Consider the following 18,311-nt stretch of genomic DNA (forward strand, 5'->3'; position numbering starts at 1 on the left):
AATGGGGGCGACAGTATAGCTGCCATTATAAGGATTTTAATGTGGTTATTAAACTTTTTTAAAACCATTTCTCAGTACGCATACTACTGCATGTACCTGTACTGCATGTACCTGTACTGTACCTGAGGTTTTTCCTTTATTTTGATGTATTGTAGATTTTCCTTATGTCGCTGGTGTAGGCAACATTTATTTGGCTTGTGCTTCCTGTTGTCTGGATTCTGTGCACACTGTTCTCACTGAACAAAACAAACCAGTGGATAGAAAAGTCCCGTGCACGCTGTGATCTCTGCTTCACTTCCTTCAGTAGGATCAGTCCGTGCTCCATGTGATCCTCCTCCACTTCCTCCTGCAGCCTCAGCTGTGTGGTCATATGACCGCTCACACACACACACACACACACACACACTGCTGCACAGCGACCAGTGTCCGGACCGAAGGTAAGCTCTGTCCTCTTATTAATGCCAAGGCGGGACATTAACTGTCAGTGAGCCTGCATGAGAAACATTATCAACTAGTATACAAAACCCGACGCGACACCGTGCAGCGTGACGGCGCACAGCTGGGAGGTCGTTTCTCTCGATTGTCATCAAGACCGAGCACCAGGGATCAGACCCAGTGTTGGACTGTCGTTTACAAACCAACAGCTTTCTGACCTGACTGCTGATTTTGATGGCGGAACATGCAGGAAGCTTCAGATCTAGATAACTTTTCGCTGTGTGCGTTCATTCCTCCAAATGAAGTTAAACAGAACATCCCTGTCACTGAAACAGGCCGATAGACCTCCACATACTGCTGTGATCCTGCATTAACATGTACATGTAGGCTACACAAGTATTAATATGTAAATATTGGCCAGTATGAAGAATACAGGTGATGCAGAATGTTATTTTAATATAGGCTGTAATAAATGATTGTTCATTGTGCATTATGTGTAAGCAGCATTTTAATGTAGCTGGTCGAGGCTAAAGCTACTTTAACCTTCATGTCCTCTAATCATGTAATCTGCAACAATATGTAACTCTATCACCGATCACCGATCACCTGTTGTGTGTATTAATGAATGTATTAACCTACACAGTGACTAGTAACTACAGTTGTTGAATACATGTAGTGGTGTAATGTAACTGAAATGTATTTAAAGGAACAGTTCACTGTTAAATTAAAGTTCACCCCTGTGTCGATGCACAGTCAGGTGAAGATTCGTACTCCAGAAACATTTCTGGAGCTTCACAGCAAAACAGCACTGTAGCATTCTCCTAAACAACTGAAGTAGCTGGGGACATTAAACATGTCAAAATCAATCAATCAGTCAATCAATCAGTCAATCCCAAAATCCAACATAAAATGGCTCCATACAGCTCTGGAAGCCACATTGATTTGAAAAGACCCCATTAACTCCCTTTTTAAAGCTGAAATCTTCACAGTAGCTGCAGCACGTCTGTAGTGGGTGCATGAGCTTGACCGTGCATTGTTTTTTCAGTATCATGCAGCACTACTCTGTACCGATCTCGTCAAAGGTCAGAATCACTGTGACATCATAATGACCTGAAAAACACCAGCCGTCATTCAATGCCATAACTGAAGGAACAAAAAGGGAGATTGTGAACATATCTCACATTGTGTCGAGTACTGAACTGGTGACACTTATCGTGGGTGTCTACCTTGAAACTGTGCTGGTTCTAGAGATCTTCTGTGCTTTTGTTGTAAATCATATGCCAAAGTTACTACACTTGACTAAAAATCTGAATTCATGTTCAGTAAGGTGTATTCTTGGCAAAAGGAAACAAGGGAATATCATCAACACACCTTTTATTCCAAACTGACTTTCACATTCCTGTTGAAGGGAGAAATGTCTGTGGTGAAGCTGGAAGAGTGTCGAGAGCGTCTTCGCACAGAACTGGACAATGTCGTGGACTTCTGGCTCAAATACTCTCATGACGATGTGCACGGGTACTGTAGTTACACCCAAATGCTTTTGAAATGAAAGTATTGTCTGCTCATGTGTTTTTAAGTTGTACTATCAACTTATGCACCAAGCACCAAGTCAAACTGTAGTGTGCATGTCATCTGGATCTGTGTCATGAACTTGAATCTCTGCTTCTTGTTTCAGAGGTTTTTTCACTTGTATTGGGAAGGATGGGAAGATTTATGATGAGCTGAAGTACGTCTGGCTGCAGGGTCGACAGGTAAGTCTCTGAAGTGATACTGGCTGTGTAAAACATATAACCCACTGCATGAAATGTGCTCCTCATCTGTGATGTGAGTATTCTGACTGTTTCTGTCACAGGTGTGGATGTATTGTCGCCTGTACCGAACCATGGATCGCTTCCATAAGCCTGAAATCCTTGAAGCAGCAAAAGCTGGTGTGTATGATTGTGAAGCTTGATTGTGCTGCAGACTCTGAGCAGGTCCAAGTTCACTACCAAGTACTGTTTGGATTCCACAAAAGCTACACAGTATGACAATGTCTAGTTGCTTTCGCCCACAGTGGTTCGTCTGAAAACCATAGATGTTTGTACCAAATTTTGCAGGAAGCCGTTTAATAGAAGTGCAGATAGTTTCAGTCTGGACCAAAGAGGCAGACCAGCCGACATTGCGATCCCTCGAGCTGTTTTGGTTGGTTAAAGTTATTTTGTGAACTCACGCTCCCCAGAGGATGATCCCTTTATTTCTTATTAACCTAGATCATCTTTAACCTCAGTACCGGTGAGCCTCTGGAAGAATATAACAAATTCATTACTGTAAATTCATTCCAGCACTTTCATATTATTTGATATGTTAAAGATTACAGCAGTGAGAGCCTGGGCTCTAGCTCTGTCTTTCTTCTCAGAAGAAACTTCTCATTTTCCAATCCAGTCATCAGAATTTACACAGAATTCAGAATTCACAGAATAACATTTGTAACTTAAAATAGTGCATTTAAACTTAAGCAGAACACAGAGTGCAAATTAGAGACAAATGAGATCTTCGCATCTGATTTCTGGACCCTTTGATTTTTGCCTTAAAAGTCTGGATGTTCAGAAGTCGAGCTGGAGCTTAGCATATGTTTGTGCAATATTAAAGATTAACACATCCACAGTTAAATCTGTGTAACAGATGGTGCAGCATGGTGTTCTTTTGTAGGCTGAGTTTAATGGCTGAGTAGGCTGAGATTAATGAGCCATGATAGTGTTTGCTTTGTACTTTCTGCTGATCACCAGGCACAGTAATCACAGGCAGCCACAGTAAAGTGCACAACATGTTGTCACTTTCGGGTTCAAACATGGGATCTGCAAGATTTCACTTACTATTACAACTAAGAAAAACAGGCATGCTTTTAGCTTGGAAAATTGTAAAAGGTTTTAAAATAAAAGTGTAAAAACAGTGGGATATGCCCACACACAAGCATGGCTTCTGTTCATTGAATTCATAACATGAACATACAAACATTTGGAGTTAAATATTCTTCACATAATAAGAAAAATTCAACTATTTAGAACTTGATGACATAATACATTGCTGCATTATAATGTCTAAAAACAACTAGACCTTTGTTATAAATGTTGTTAAATTCTACACTAACTAACATTATCCAAAATGTTTACAGCAATGTAAATGTTCATCCCTGCGCTCTCTTCCTGTTGGTAAACAGCTCCGGATCAGAGGAGAATCTGATGTGTCCTCTAGGGGCAGAAATTTCATATTGTGTGTATGAAAACCACGTCGGCATTGTATTTTTTAAAATCCTTCACAGGGACGGCTTGTGACAAAACAGAAAACACTGTGTTCTTCATATCATTATAAACCAACTGACCGCTGTTCTCCAGCAGCAAAACTGTGCCACCATTGTGAGTCTTTCTGTAACGGTCCTGCTATGTCTGAAAAAAGAGCTGTAGCAAACATTCACATGCTACGTTTATGTCTGACTGACAAGTACTTCAACAGATGAAGCCAGAAATGTTATGTATGCATGTCTGAGAAGGGCTTTATACTATTGGCTCATGAAATGTGTCTCATCATAACTAATGTTTTATTCTTCTGTTTGTATCTTGGAGGAGGGGGATTCCTGAGGAAGTTTGCTCGTGTCCCCGGTGCCAGCAGTGGCCAGTGGAAGTGTGCCTTCTGCTTAACAAGAGATGGTAAAGCAGTTAAAGTTCAGAGGACTATATTCAGTGAGTGTTTCTACATCCTGGCCATGGATGAGCTGAGCAGAGTCACCGGTGACAAGGATATGCAGGTACAAAGCCATTATTTAACCATTTTCATTTACAGACCTCTCTGTAGTAGTTGAGGTTAATAATAGACTGAAAGACACAATAGTCCTGTCTCAGAGAGGCGGTTTTAAACTTGGACCACTGTGTTTTGACACACTGTAGATGTTATATGTGCTGGATTTGTGCTACTTTTCTGCTGATAGTACATGAACAGGATGTTGAAATTCATCAAGCTGTGGTGAAACTCCTTCCCCATTTTTTTTGCAACAACTGTGGCAAAATAATGTAACAGCTGACACCATGGGACGTCACACTTTGTATTTCTATTACTCGTTGTTAAGGACTACACTGATATGACGTAGGCACAGTTACTTTATTTGAGGGTTTATCAAAATGTATATGAATAGCAAATTCAGAATATTCGCATGTACGTTTTGTACTTGTGTTCAATCTACAATTAGATTTTTTAAATGTTATCTCAATGCTTTTTCATCTAACAAGTTTTTTCATTTGCTACTGAGCATTAAACACAATGTACAGCTGAGGGAATATCATTCGATTTGCGGGTCTTCGGTCATAAAGTAGTAGACCATTTTAAAATATGGTGCCAATATGCTTGGCACTATGAATCTCTGGACCCAATTTTTGTGAAACGCTTATTGTGATGTTAATTCACACACCACTGGTGCTTCTGCGTTTAATCATAGCCTCTGTGTGGGTGCATGCCTTACACCGTAGCCTACACTGTAGCATGACGTGCACCTCCACAGGAATGTAACTACACATAGCAGTGACACAGACCACAGCAACTGTCTTTGGACTGTTTGGCCGAATGACATTTTCAGGCTGCTCCGGTGCTTAGCGGCAGTGCTTCTAACAGGATTATAACCTGTAATTTCCCAATAAACACAGTGCACTCTTTGGCTGTTGTAGTCTCTCCAGACTGGCCGGCTGCTGCTCCTCTTTTTGGATTATACTTCTCCTCCAGAGCCGCTTTTCACTGCTGGAGTGTCTCTGGGTTACAGAAAGCGGACAGGCTGGATGTATATAGGTCAGGCAGCCCTCCCTGCGGACACTCTGCCCGTCCACTCTGCATAGCCCACACAGATGTGAGCCGTAGGAGTCTAGATTTAAAGTCGGGGTTGATAAGATTTTAGAAACTAAAGCAAGCAAAATTTTAATTTTAAGTATCCAAGCCCCTCTCTTCAGCCGAGTGTGTTACTGCCACTGTGGCTCTGTTCTTTGGGTTTTGTGCTACTGAGTTAGCTGCTGAATGACAGGCTCAGGGGTTGTGGCTGTGAGCACAGCGCATCATCACCATCGCTAACCATATCCAACTAGCTTTATCTCATGTCTCACACATAAGAAACACTGAACATTATCATAATGAACGTGAACAACGAACATGGCTATATGGTTAGTACTCATTGCTGTCAAGCTAGCATGTTAGTGTTGGGAATTTTCAGGAGATAATCAAAGTCTCAAATTCTCATTCTCATTCTCTTGGGACTGTAAATAGTTCTACAGAATCCTGTAGCAATCCATGTGAAAGTTATTGACTTAGTGTGGATAAACAGAACAGATGTTTGTGTTCATTCCAGTGTGGCCAGAAAAGACTAAAAAACATGAGATTGATTGTAAAAATAAATGTATTTAAAATGGAAGTTTATTCTAGAGAGATGTTGATGTTGTTTCTTGAAAATACATAATAATAATAAGTGTCTTTGAGGCACAGTGTGAATTATTATGGAGGTAACAGCTTTTGTGTTGCATTTCTAGCTGTGTTGTGTGTTCTCTGGACATGCAGTTCACCAGTGATTTAGCTTACCTGAGGTTCAGTACACAAAAGGCTGCATTTCTAAGTAAACATGTCTGAACATGCTTGAGAGAAACAAGATTTCAGATTCTGCTCTGACAGGCTTCTGTCTTCTTTCTTGTGTTGCTAGCTGGAGGCTGAAAAGATGATGGAGCAGCTAATCTACTGGGTTCAGGAGGACTCATCAGGCCTGGGCCGGCCCCAGCTTCCTGGAGACATTCCTATCAACAGCATGGCAGTTCCCATGATGCTGTTGTGTCTAGTGCAACAGCTAGTGGAAGGCCGTGGGCAGGAGGTGGTTCAGAAGTACAGAGAGCTGGGCAACTGGTGTGTACAGCAGATTCTACAGCACATCCAGGTATGGACACATAGACAGTTTCTTTGTTCCTACGCTTCATGAAGTAAAGAGATTCAGTTCAGTTAGTGTGTGGCTGAGCTGGGGGACTTAAGTCCAATGACTTGACCCAAGACAGACTCGAGTCTGCCACGTTCTTGACTAACATTGAAAAAAGACCCAACTTGACTTTGAAACAGATGACTCGAAAGGATTTGACTTTAAGAATGTTAATGTTTTTTAAACACGAATGGATGATTTCCAGTGCAATATGCACAAACCTGGCAGAATGGCTGTTGCCAATGTACAAGGGGGCCAGTCCAAAAATAATGAAACTTGGATTCAAGGATTATGTTCTCAATGATGGTAACAGGAAAAGAACAACAGTATGCAAGGCTCAAAAATCAGTGACACAAGCATCACTTTATTCCAAAAACCCACAAAGAAAGGTACGCAAGTGTGTCTTTTTAGCTAACCTATTGGCATTCTAGCTAACTTGTTGGCACAAAATATTACATTATTAAACACTATTATAAATAAAGTTTCTTGATACATTCTTTAGTTGTTGTCTCCTGTTTTATATTATGATTTAGCAAATAAATCAGCAATTCTTGTGTATAATAGACCCTGTCTGTTATGTCAAAAAGTAAATATAGAGTTTCCACAGGTCACTCCAGTGCAGAGGTCTCAGTTCTGCCACAGTCAGGTGTGAGCCTCCCATATCCAGGTCCGTCCAATCACATGAAGACAATAAGACTACAGAAGTGCTTAAATGACTTATTTAGGTGAATTAGGAGATGATGCTGTGCCTGTGATGTTTTATTATTGTATATTTTAATACAGTTGTGTTCACTTTTTCACTTAGACCTGAAGGTTAAACATTATATCAGTAATGTTCACATGAAAAGAAACAGTTGTGTTTTTCATGTGAATAATTTGGGTCTACTTATTGTCTCTTCTGATCAGATTACATCAATAAGCATGACAAGTTAAATGCATGACACTGGGTGCTCACACACCATTAGCTTGAATATTTACATGAGGGTAGACAGCAGGAACAGGAGCAGTAGTTCTGAGACATGATATACTGTGTGTATACAGTGTTATCAAACTTATTACCACAACAGATGCACTCAGCTCTCTGTGAGCGATGGGTTCTCTGATTTCCTACTGACTTCACTGTAGTCTGCTGTGCTGCGCGCTGTTAATGAAAGTAAATATAAGCAGTTAGTGCGATTTGAAAGCCATCCTCCTGCTGCTTTGAACGGAGTCGTGTGGAGGCTTGACTGTGGTAGGATTGATAACAGAGCACCAGCAGACCTGGGACCAGCTGACCACCTGCCTCTTAATGGAATGTGCAGGAATGCATAAAGTGACAAATAAAAGTAGCGCCATTGTTTCCAAATGTAACAGAGTAAAAGTAAAAAAAAATCTACTTAAGTAAGAGTAAGAGTACGCTGCATTAAAACTACTCCAAAAAGTACAATTTACCCAAAAAAAGTAACTCAAGTACATGTGATGGAGTAAATGATGATGAGATTTAAAGGCAGGCTGCAACAGTTTTCATTAATGAAAATAAAACTTAGCTTTTCCTGACCACTGTCTATTAACTGATTTAAATGTGGAAACTGGGGTCGATCATTAAAAGTTGGTATGACTTGTGACTCGTTCAGCCTTAGCAATGACTTGACTCCTCTTGCTTGACTTATAGCAGAGACTCGACTTGACTTGCTTGATTCTCATTCTAACTTGGGATTCGCTTAAGACTTGACCGTTAAAAATTCAGACCTGCTTGTCACTTGCACATGTGTGACTATAGGGCCAAACACACTGAAAGCATCTGACATGCGCGTTTTGAAGCCAACATATTGTTTTAAATGGCCGAACACGCATCAAAAGCATTTTGAGGCGTGTCAAAGGGCCTTGACACTCCTGGCCTGCAGCCATGAGACCCGTTTGGAGAGACCTAAAAGGAAAAGAAAAAACTTAAGAAAAGAAAGCGAGAGGGAGAGATATCACAGCTGAGGTGCTGAACCCTGTGAACTGTTTTGTTACAAAAACTGGTGTATTTTTTTTATTTTGAATGGGATTTTCATATCTCTGCAACAGACAACTAGATGATTGTCCAATTAGTGTTTAACATCCTGAAGGTAAAACTTCCTAATTTTTCCTCCTGTGATCTGATACAGAGAAACGGCACAGCTATTCTAGAGAACGTGTCACCAGAGGGGAGAGAGCTGCCAGGCTGCCTGGGCCGGCTGCAGAACCCAGGTAAACACTGCCACATAATAGCAAGCACAGTGAGTGCATGAGGAAGCTAGGGTTGAGCTTCTTTCCTGTTCTTTGTTGCCGACCTCAACATTTTCCATTTTCCTTGGATCTTCCACACATGCTTACCCGTGCTGACTCAGGCCATGCCCTGGAAGCAGGCTGGTTCCTGCTTCAGTTCAGTGCAGAGTGGGGCGATGAGGAGCTCCAGAGGACTGCCATCGACAAGTTTGTGGAGCTCCCTTATCAGTACGGCTGGGATAAAGAGCATGGTGGTCTGTTCTACTTCCTTGATGTGGATGGTCACTGCCCCACACAGGTGAATCAATCATTCCTGGAGGTAGTGGATGCTGTTGCATTTTGCTTGTCATGGTAGATATTGTTTGCACATTGGTTGATCACATTTGATACCACGGATTAAATTAAGCTGTCTGACCCTGTTTGTGTATTTGACCAGTTGGAGTGGAGTATGAAGCTGTGGTGGCCTCACTGTGAGGCTCTCATCGCCTTCCTGATGGCCTACAGTCAAACCAAGAGGCCAGAGCTGCTGGAAAGATTCTCTCAAGTTTATGAATACATCTTTAGCCATGTGAGTTTACACTGCAGGGCTGACCAGGCACAGTAGGACAACTGACATTTTTCATTCTTATTTGAAGGTACTGTTCAACATATTAGGGAGAGACACATTCTCTTTCTTTGTGAGAGTGAGATGTTCAGATGGGTATCAATCCCATGTGTTTTTCTGAGAGTTCCAATGAAGTCAAAATCAATATGTAAGTGTTTTTATCACATTTGTCTCGCTCCATCTCTCACCTATACGCCAGTATCAGGCCCAACAATAGCTGAAAAGTTTTGTGGGTATTCTTAATGGTATTTTAGAGTTTGTAATTTCCCGGAAAGCGATAAAAAAATTGTTGATGACTCATCCTGCACCAGGATGAAACACGGCTGAGAGGTCAAGATCAATTAGCTGAGGTGAAGCTGAGCAGCAGCTCACAGCTAGCTGTCACCTAATACAGCCACACCCTCAATTATGTATAACTTAAAGCCTTAATATAATTTAAATGAGTGTGTTGTATAAAAACTCACCCCCCATACAGTTGTCATGAGTGGGGAAATTAGCTATAGAGAAAAGAAATGTTTTTTGTACCAGCTGTAACATGTTAATTTCTGCTATATAGTTAGCCATTTTAACATGGGCTCTTTTGGAGCCAGCCTCAAGTGGACTGCAGTTTTGGTACTTGCACGTTGGCTTCATTTCGGCTTGCAGGTTGCCACTTGGTAGAAGGCATCAGATATCACTTTTCACATGTACGGAGGAAGGAGAGTTGACCGGCCGGATGATGGCAGAAGAGTTAGTTACCTCACTGAGAAGTTGGAGTTTCCTCTAACAGCTCCTTCTTGTTCCATTACTTCCACCGACCATGTAAAACCACTCCGTGACATATTTCAAACTGATCCACTGTCAACAAATGTAGAAAATGACTGTATTTTGATCCATACACACATTTTTGATGAATGATACCAGATACTCCAGAGAGGGTACAGACACAACATGTTCCATCTACTCACTATACATAACATATAAAGATCACTTACATATACTTTATGTGGATGACTCAAGGGGATGGAACGTTTGAAGCTTGCTTATTGTTGCCTTTTTATTCAAAATAAATACATCTGTATATTGCAGTGCAGTGTAGGTCTAATATATACTGTACATGTGCCTGACTCTGCAGTTTCCTGATGCTACGAGTGGTGAGTGGTTTGGCTATTTGACACAAGAGGGGAGAGTGGCTCTGGATCTAAAAGGTGGTCCCTTTAAAGGTAAGAACATAATTGAGTTGGATAATTGCAAGATGCCAGAGCAACAGAAAAGCCAAATCACTTCAATAAAATGTCTGGTGGAACACAGGTTAGCATAAAACAGATGGGCACTGTAGTTTTAGCTGCATTTGACCAACTACAGCAGGGTACAGAGACGTCATGTCCTTGTAGAAGTAGAAAGCATGAATCTTCATTAATGACCATTAAATGGTTCATATATCTGCGCTTGGATAATGGGAGGACAACTAGAATGACCAGCTGAGATGCGTGCACATCAGTGTTGTGTTGTGTTTTTAACAGATGTTATCCTTGTCTCCTGCACAGGGACCACAATTAACCTCAATTAAATTTGAATTAAATAATTCAAATGTAATTAACTTTGGTGAAGCTCAGAGGCAGTACTTTTCAAACGAACAAAGAAGTAAACAAATTAATTATGAAGGAGGAAAATGTACACAGTTCTACTGCATGTGGGAAAACATACAGAAAGTATCTGTAGAGTCTGGTCACAGATTGTGGTGTATTATGCTAATGTAGCCTGCAGCCCTGATCCTCACAGGCGATGAGGAGCAGCTACAGAGGTCTGGCAAGCTCCCTTCTTCTGTTTTCATTTTCAAACTCGGAGTCTTCAGAACAAACAGACGCTGACTCAAGTGACATCACTCAAGAACATGTATCAGACTTCACACAGCTCCCTAGACACTGAAGGCGTTATACAACCTTATTCACTGATGGATCGAAATGGTGGAGTTCATCTTTAACATTTCAGTTTATCCTGTGCTTGTAGTGGCTTAGTGGTGTTAGTGGTTTAGTGGTTTAGTTGTTTAGTTGTATACAGTGTTACCAAACAAATAACCGCAAACTAATTGCCTCACAGTGAACCTGGAGCCTGTGGATCACAAGGCAGTTTCCTGCTTTGCCTTGATGGTGAGATAATTGTTTCTCTTTTTGTCTTCAGGGTTCTTCCATGTGCCTCGCTGCCTGTACATGTGTGAGCGTATTCTGGATGATCTGCTGGCAACCAAGGACTCAGCAATCTGACATCAATGTTATAATAATGGGACTGAATCTGATTTTTTTCGCTCCGTGTACCAAATCAAACCACAAAAATCAGGTTATAAAGCAAAAACACACTAATTCTTGAATAGGAACTACTGTAAAGTTATCTTTTGTCATCTCATCACATACATGCAGTCACTGAACACCTCATGAAATTAGATAGATGGATGGATAGATATACAGAGAGACAGATAGATTTTATGAGTTGCTCATTGACTGAAATATCCAAATTACGGGAGACAATGATCCAGGATAGCTAATATGACAGTCCTGCATCATGCACTTTACACTCTGGCTGATATCTATAGGATATAGAAATATATCATTCCTGCTTGACCTGGCTTCATGTCTTTTGATGGTGAAAGGAAGCCCATGCAGACCTGGGAAGGACCAACAACCTCCACACAAAACCCGCTCAGCATCCTGGATCGAGCTCTGACCCAGGACCTCGCACGTTGTGAGCCAACATTGTTAACCACTGAGGCTCTGTCCCTGCCTCCTCGTACAGACGAAAAAACATTTACACCAATACACTCCTGTTTTATATCAATATGTGCCTTCTACATGCACACTGGACTTTTGAGCCAGACGTTTAAAAGAGCATCTTTATTTTCTAGTCATTCCAGTTAATTCAGCTAATGAAACAACTCTGCTACATGTGTATTTTTTCTATACAAATTGCTATACTAACATATTGTTGATCCACAATGTATGGTGGAGAACAGTTAAAAGGGAAATTTGTAAGATATGGCCAGAATTTTAGTTAAAAACAAAAAAAATGAACTAACATCATCAACAGAGTGTGAAGAAACAACAGTGTTGACGTTATGTCAGACATCTGTGTACTGTGTAGCAGTAGATTGAGATGTGTATGGAAGTTAGCATGCTAACCAGCTAGCCCCAGCCTTTCCTGTACTGTAATATCACTTTGAACCACAAGAGGTGAAGGTTTGATAGCCCCCAAAATTTCAGCTGGGAGTTACTATATGCCAGTCTGTTACATTTCACAAGTTCTCTTTGCAGTCAGTGTAGTAAATGAACAAAATAAACTCACAAACTGAAAGAAAAGAAAAACTCTTACATCTACTTTTCTTACTGAATAGAAAAGTCCAACCATACATCATCTGAAATCAAGTTTCTCTCTGCCACCAAATGAATTGCCTCGTTAACTCATTGTAAGACATTCATACTCAGTGTAAACAAAGTAAACTTACCAACACAGTCCCGGTGTGTCTTTCCACAGTCACATCTGGTTTGGTTGAAATGAATCCTTAATTCACAGAGTAAGATGTGAAAATATATATTCGCTGTTTTCAGCCGCTGCTGATGCCCGACTCCCTCTCTGTCCTTTACCGCTTCATGCCTCTCCTGTCCCTGCCTGCCATGTCTTCTTGTCCCTGAAGTCATAGCCCTGGTCAGAGTCAAATTCTGGCCATATTTTACAAATTACTTCTCTAAAGCTGCAGTATCTTATTGCTAATGACGTGTGGCATCTGTAGACGTGCTGGCCAGTAAATGAATTGTATAATAAGATATTACAGCTGATGATTAAATGGAAAATATGATGTATGGAAATTGTCATCTATTGTAATTAGCCAGTGACACTGAAGTTTCAGTAATGATGGATGATTAAAAGACTTTTTGTGAAGCCAGTCCTCCTAAAATGTCTTTTTGCTGCTTTTAGCACAGAACTTTCCAACAGTCCAAACATCCCACTCTTGACACTTTACCTGAGGTAAAGCTGATACAGCTTACTTACCTACTGACATGGAGCCACAGTTATTTGATTTTAATGTTCACCTGGTCTCCACCAACTCCTGATTAAAGTATCTGTCTCTTTAGCTGATAAATGCTCCACCATGTTCACCACCTTGTCTCAGACTGTGTCTTACTGCTGTTTGGTGCAAAGCAAGTAATGTACTGTGATGTGCAGTGGGATGATCACAGCTCACTGAAAACAGCTGGCTGCTGCTGCTGAAAACAAAGATGTGCATATGCATGAGCTGATATTCAGAATATTTGCAAATCTTAGGAAGTTGGTCCAGCAAATGTAAGAAAAAGAAGAAACAGCTGAAAAAAAAAAAAACATAAAATGGCTCCATACACATTGTGTTACTGATTTCAAGCTGATTTGCAGAAATGTTATTTACATCTTTGACACACTGTCAAGCTTGTGCACCTACTTCAGACGGTGCACACTAACACTTCTAGCTTAGCATCTACGATAAAGATGTCCTCTTAAAAAAGGGTGAAAATAACAGCTGTTCTAATTAATTTGGGATTTCAGGGCTTGTCCAGAGTACGCCAATAAGATGTATGTTTTTTTCTGCAGCTTTTTCACATTTTAAAACAAGTCCCCAGATACTTCAGTTGTTTAGGAGAATGCTGCAACGCCGTCTTGCTGTTTGGTTCCAGAAATGTTTTGTGGACCATGAATCTTCACCTGACTTTCAATCAGCAAGGGGTTTAGTAGATAATGATTTGGGCAAACATTTCTTTTAATGCTTTATCATTAATGTTCATTTATCTAGATACAAAGACATCTAATTAAGTCAGTTAATATACTGCATATGTTATAATATATTCATGCATTAAAGAGGAACTTAGAGACTGGTTAGAGACTCATGTGAATCACTGTTTAAAAATTTTGTAGAAACTAGATGGGCTGCCATTCAAGGCGCCAACTGCTCATCAAGAGCAATTTGGGATTCAGTATCTTGCTCAAGGACACTTCGACATGCAGTTGGGGGAGCTCGGGAACAAACCAGCAACCTTCCAATTACTAGACAACCTGCTCTACCTCCTGAGCTACAGCTGCACCAGCTGCCCTGGTTGTGCCTGCTGGGCAGCCAACAGACCGGGATTAGAAGAAATAATGGTCATTGGACAGAACTTAATCTGTGTTAATCATGGTTATCTTCCTCTATTTGATCAACTTACTTGCATTGAGATGATATGATCCAAATATAACAAGCTCTGTTTTGTCCGTCTTTCCATCCAGCCAGTATTCCGCCTGACGCAGTAACCACAACAGCAATGACACAAAGTTACGCAGCCAAAAAACGTGAGCAGAACTGAAGAAATTTGAGGAAATATTACGTCTCAACATTCACACCAATGACATTGTGCTCTCTTGATTCTGAAATGCAGGTCCTATGTATTAAGCATATAAATAACCTAAAAATCGACTCAAAATTCATCAAAAACGGCCCACCAGGAGTTGAAATATGGCCACCTTTGGTTTAAAATGCCATTTTGAATTTTGGAATTGTCAAAAATGGATTCAGCATCCTCAATAACCCCCAAAACCACTCCAATATTGTCCAAATCGGCCAAGCAGTTGCTGAAATATATTGCCCATAGAGGCGATTATGCTAATTAATGGTAATAATGCTAATTACGCAAATTGCCCAACATATGCTAGTTAGCATCTGGCAGTTTCTTAATGCTGGGGACCCATACTGTCCATTTCTAACATAAAACTTTGGTGTACTCAACATTTCCGGGTTCACAATGGAGCCATATAGGCTGGCAAACAGACTATGTTTTAACATTCTTAAACCTGACACACAACTGGATATTTCTGAGGAATCCTCACACACACTTTCTAGCCATGTTGGGCCATCTGCTGCCATGTTTGTGGCGACCCAAAACAAGTTCCTATTTTAAGGCAAAACCTTAAAAAAAAGTGTTTTTTGTGCTCAGCTCAGCACAGCTAATGTGTGTGAAGATGCAGGATGATAGGCAGTGGACCAAACTACTTTGAGGAAAGACATCAACTTTTTATTGAAACTTTGAGACAATAACAATATGAAATACAACAAAACCATACTAACCATAACCATAACCCGTGTATTTTTGCCACTGATAACTCCACGTTGATTATGTCAGCATATGTAATAATCCGATGAGCTTTTGTGACTTTATGTGGAGCTCCTAGCTTTAAGGTATCGGGTAAGAGTGGCACGATGGGAGAGCATAGCACAGACCAGCACAAACCTCTTTCAGAAAAGCTTTACATCCTTGCATTCCCAGTACATGTGCATTAAAGTCCCTTTAAGTCCATCTGGGCACAAGGTGCAGTTAGGAGATGATAACTGTTTGATGAGATAGCCTTTCCTTGGAGTGGGGTATGCCCTATGAATACAGTTGAAATGGATCTGTTGATGATCTGGGTTTTAAGAAGCAAGGACTATCAAAGTCCATATATTGTCCTAGTCCAGTGAATCCTCTCCAGTATAATGCAGCAGTTCTTTAGACCATACATGTACAATGGAGAGAGCTTTAAGATGTAGTCAGGAGGAGTGATTATAGTTGAGAAACCAGACCTCTCTTTGGGCTTTTATATTCCAGGATGAGTAGTAAGCGACTGGTCGACTGCAGTTGCAGGTGAGCTTGATAAACTGTAAGACAGTCTCAAATCACTAAAGGTACAGGGTCCATTCTCATTGTACATGTTGGCACAAGTGTGGACACCATTTACACTCCAGGCTGGGCATGAGAATGGAATCCCCCCAATGAGAAGACAATACTTAAAAAAATTGGGCTTGTTAAATATAATTTGCATGTGATTTTAGATTCCTTCTCAACAAAATGACGAAAGAAAACTCTGTACAGGGCCAAGCTGTAGTTCAGCTTCAGTTTTAAAGGGACCACAGAGTAAATTGGATCTTACAGTCTATGTGGATATGCTAAATTAGTCTCTATTGGTTTCCAACAGGTAACAGAGTCAGGATAAAGCCAATCTGCCAATGGTCTCAGACCAAAAATAATGTCTGAAATTAGGGACTGAGACACCACCATCTCTTTACGGACGCTGGAGGGTTGTTAGCTTTAGACGTGGTCTTTTACCCCCCCAAATACATTTAGATACCAAAGACTGAATTTTGTCCCAGTAGTCTGTTGTCGTGGTAGAGGTAACATAGATTAGATGAAATGTACCCGTGGTAGTGTTGTTAATTGTATTTTAACAATTGACACACAAGCTTGCAGAGATTTTGGCAGATAAGACCATCTATCAAGATCCAACTAAATTTTATTATAGATGCATTGAAAGTTTTTATCAGCCATACTAACTAATGAGGGAAAAACATCCAGGCCCAAATATTTAAACAGCTTGACAACTCGGATATGTTGGAGCAACAGAATAAGATCCAGTACTGAGTCTAATGGAGATAATGCTGATTTTATCCAGTTAATTTTATAGCTGGACAGAGAGCCAAAGTCTTCAAAAGAGTCTAATACATGAGGCACTGAGGTGGTAAAGGTGATGGGGGCCGATAGATGGGTGTAGACGAATAGCCTGAGCGAGGGGCTCTAATGATAAGGCAAATAGGAAAGGTCTTCATGGACAGACCTGTTGGCAAGAACATGATAGCGTGATCTTGGCTGTTACAAATGCCATTGGTGTTTATCATAGCTGATTGGTTCTAATATAACAACTGAATTAGTTTAATGAAGCTGGAACCGACCTGAAAATGTTGCAAAACCTCCCATAAGCATTCCCACTCTAGCCTATCAAAGGCCTTTTCAGCATCAAGGCTCAACACAACACATGGAGAAGCTATATCTTTGGCTGTATGAATTACATGGAGTAAATGTGGAATGTTGTATGATGCAAGCCACGTTTTCATAAACCTCGTCTGATCGCAATGAATTCATTTTGTTTTATGGGGTTCTAAACAGGAGGGCCAAGACACGACCAAAGGTTTCTGCACTTCCACAAAAAGTTTGAAGTTTGAAGAATTTGCATATTTGAAGAAAGCACCCTCCTAAATAGACATATGAACCATGGCTAAAAGTGTTGTCCCAGCTCACCCCAAAAGGTGAGATATAACTCTGAGGTGATCCCATCCCAGCCCGCGGATTTGCCTTTTTTCATACCAGCTAAAGCATTTCTCACTTAACTCAGCATGATTGATTCCGCTAGAAACTTCCTTCTGATCCTCTTGAGTGAGAGTGGAGAGTTGTAAATCTTGTAAAAAGGATGGACGTTTGATTTCAGATCTGTACAGTTCAGAATAAAATGATTTGAATTCTGTATTTATTTCCTTAGGAGCAGTGAGTACCCTCTGCTCTGAACAAATAGACATGATGTTAGAATATTTTTCACATTTTTGTAAACCCAGAGCAAGTAAACGACTTGGTGTTGAACCTTCTGGTTCTGTGGATTTGCCATTCAGCTCGTTTTTAATAAGTTGTTAGGATTTACCACAACTGAGTTGATTTCCTTTTTCATATCATCAGATAATACACCCTTCTGCTGTTCGTGTTTTGAGCTTTTGCAAATCATTCATGAGTTTCTTTACTTCATCCAACTTTGTTCGATTAAGATGAGAGGAAAAGGAAATATTGTATTCCTAACAAAACCTTTAATTGCTCTCTATAGAAACTGGGGATCCTCCACTGAGTTTGCATTTTTCTGAGAACAAAATTGTAAACGTACTTCTGAAATGTTCACAGTAACCATTGTCTCAAGGTGTTGAAGCGCCACCTTGTGGATTTGGTAGTACAAGCAAGTGTGAACTGAGAAGTAACTACACCATGGCCAGATGGATATATACGTATGCATGTATACATATATATACATGTATACATACATATACATGTATACATACATATACATGTATACATATATATACATGTATACATATATACATATAAATACATGTATACATATATATACATGTATACATGTATACATATGTATACATGTATACATACATATACATGTATACATACATATACATGTATACATACATATACATGTATACATATATATACATGTATACATGTATACATATATATACATGTA

General features: G+C 40.3%; 1 protein-coding gene across 2 annotated transcripts; it reads left to right on the top strand.

Annotated features, from left to right (window-relative positions):
- Positions 1–341: 341 nt before the first annotated feature.
- On the top strand, positions 342–13,149 carry renbp (renin binding protein). 2 transcript variants are annotated; one of them, XR_014623602.1, is made up of 12 exons: positions 342–437; positions 1,844–1,950; positions 2,111–2,186; positions 2,288–2,363; positions 4,035–4,216; positions 6,140–6,367; positions 8,533–8,614; positions 8,755–8,930; positions 9,069–9,200; positions 10,351–10,438; positions 11,397–11,552; positions 11,863–13,149. XR_014623602.1 is itself a non-coding variant. In XM_084367422.1 (11 exons), the coding sequence occupies exons 2-11, from the start codon at positions 1,850–1,852 to the stop codon at positions 11,477–11,479; spliced, it is 1,224 nt and encodes a 407-aa protein (XP_084223548.1). In that variant the 5' UTR covers positions 343–437; positions 1,844–1,849; the 3' UTR covers positions 11,480–13,149. The 2 variants fall into 2 exon arrangements, 1 of the variants encoding a protein (XP_084223548.1); XM_084367422.1 differs by having other exon boundaries at positions 343–437; positions 11,397–13,149.
- The last annotated feature ends 5,162 nt before the right edge of the window (positions 13,150–18,311 follow it).

Source organism: Pagrus pagrus (assembly GCF_965226575.1).
Source record: "Pagrus pagrus genome assembly, chromosome: 11".
NCBI lineage: Eukaryota > Metazoa > Chordata > Actinopteri > Spariformes > Sparidae > Pagrus > Pagrus pagrus.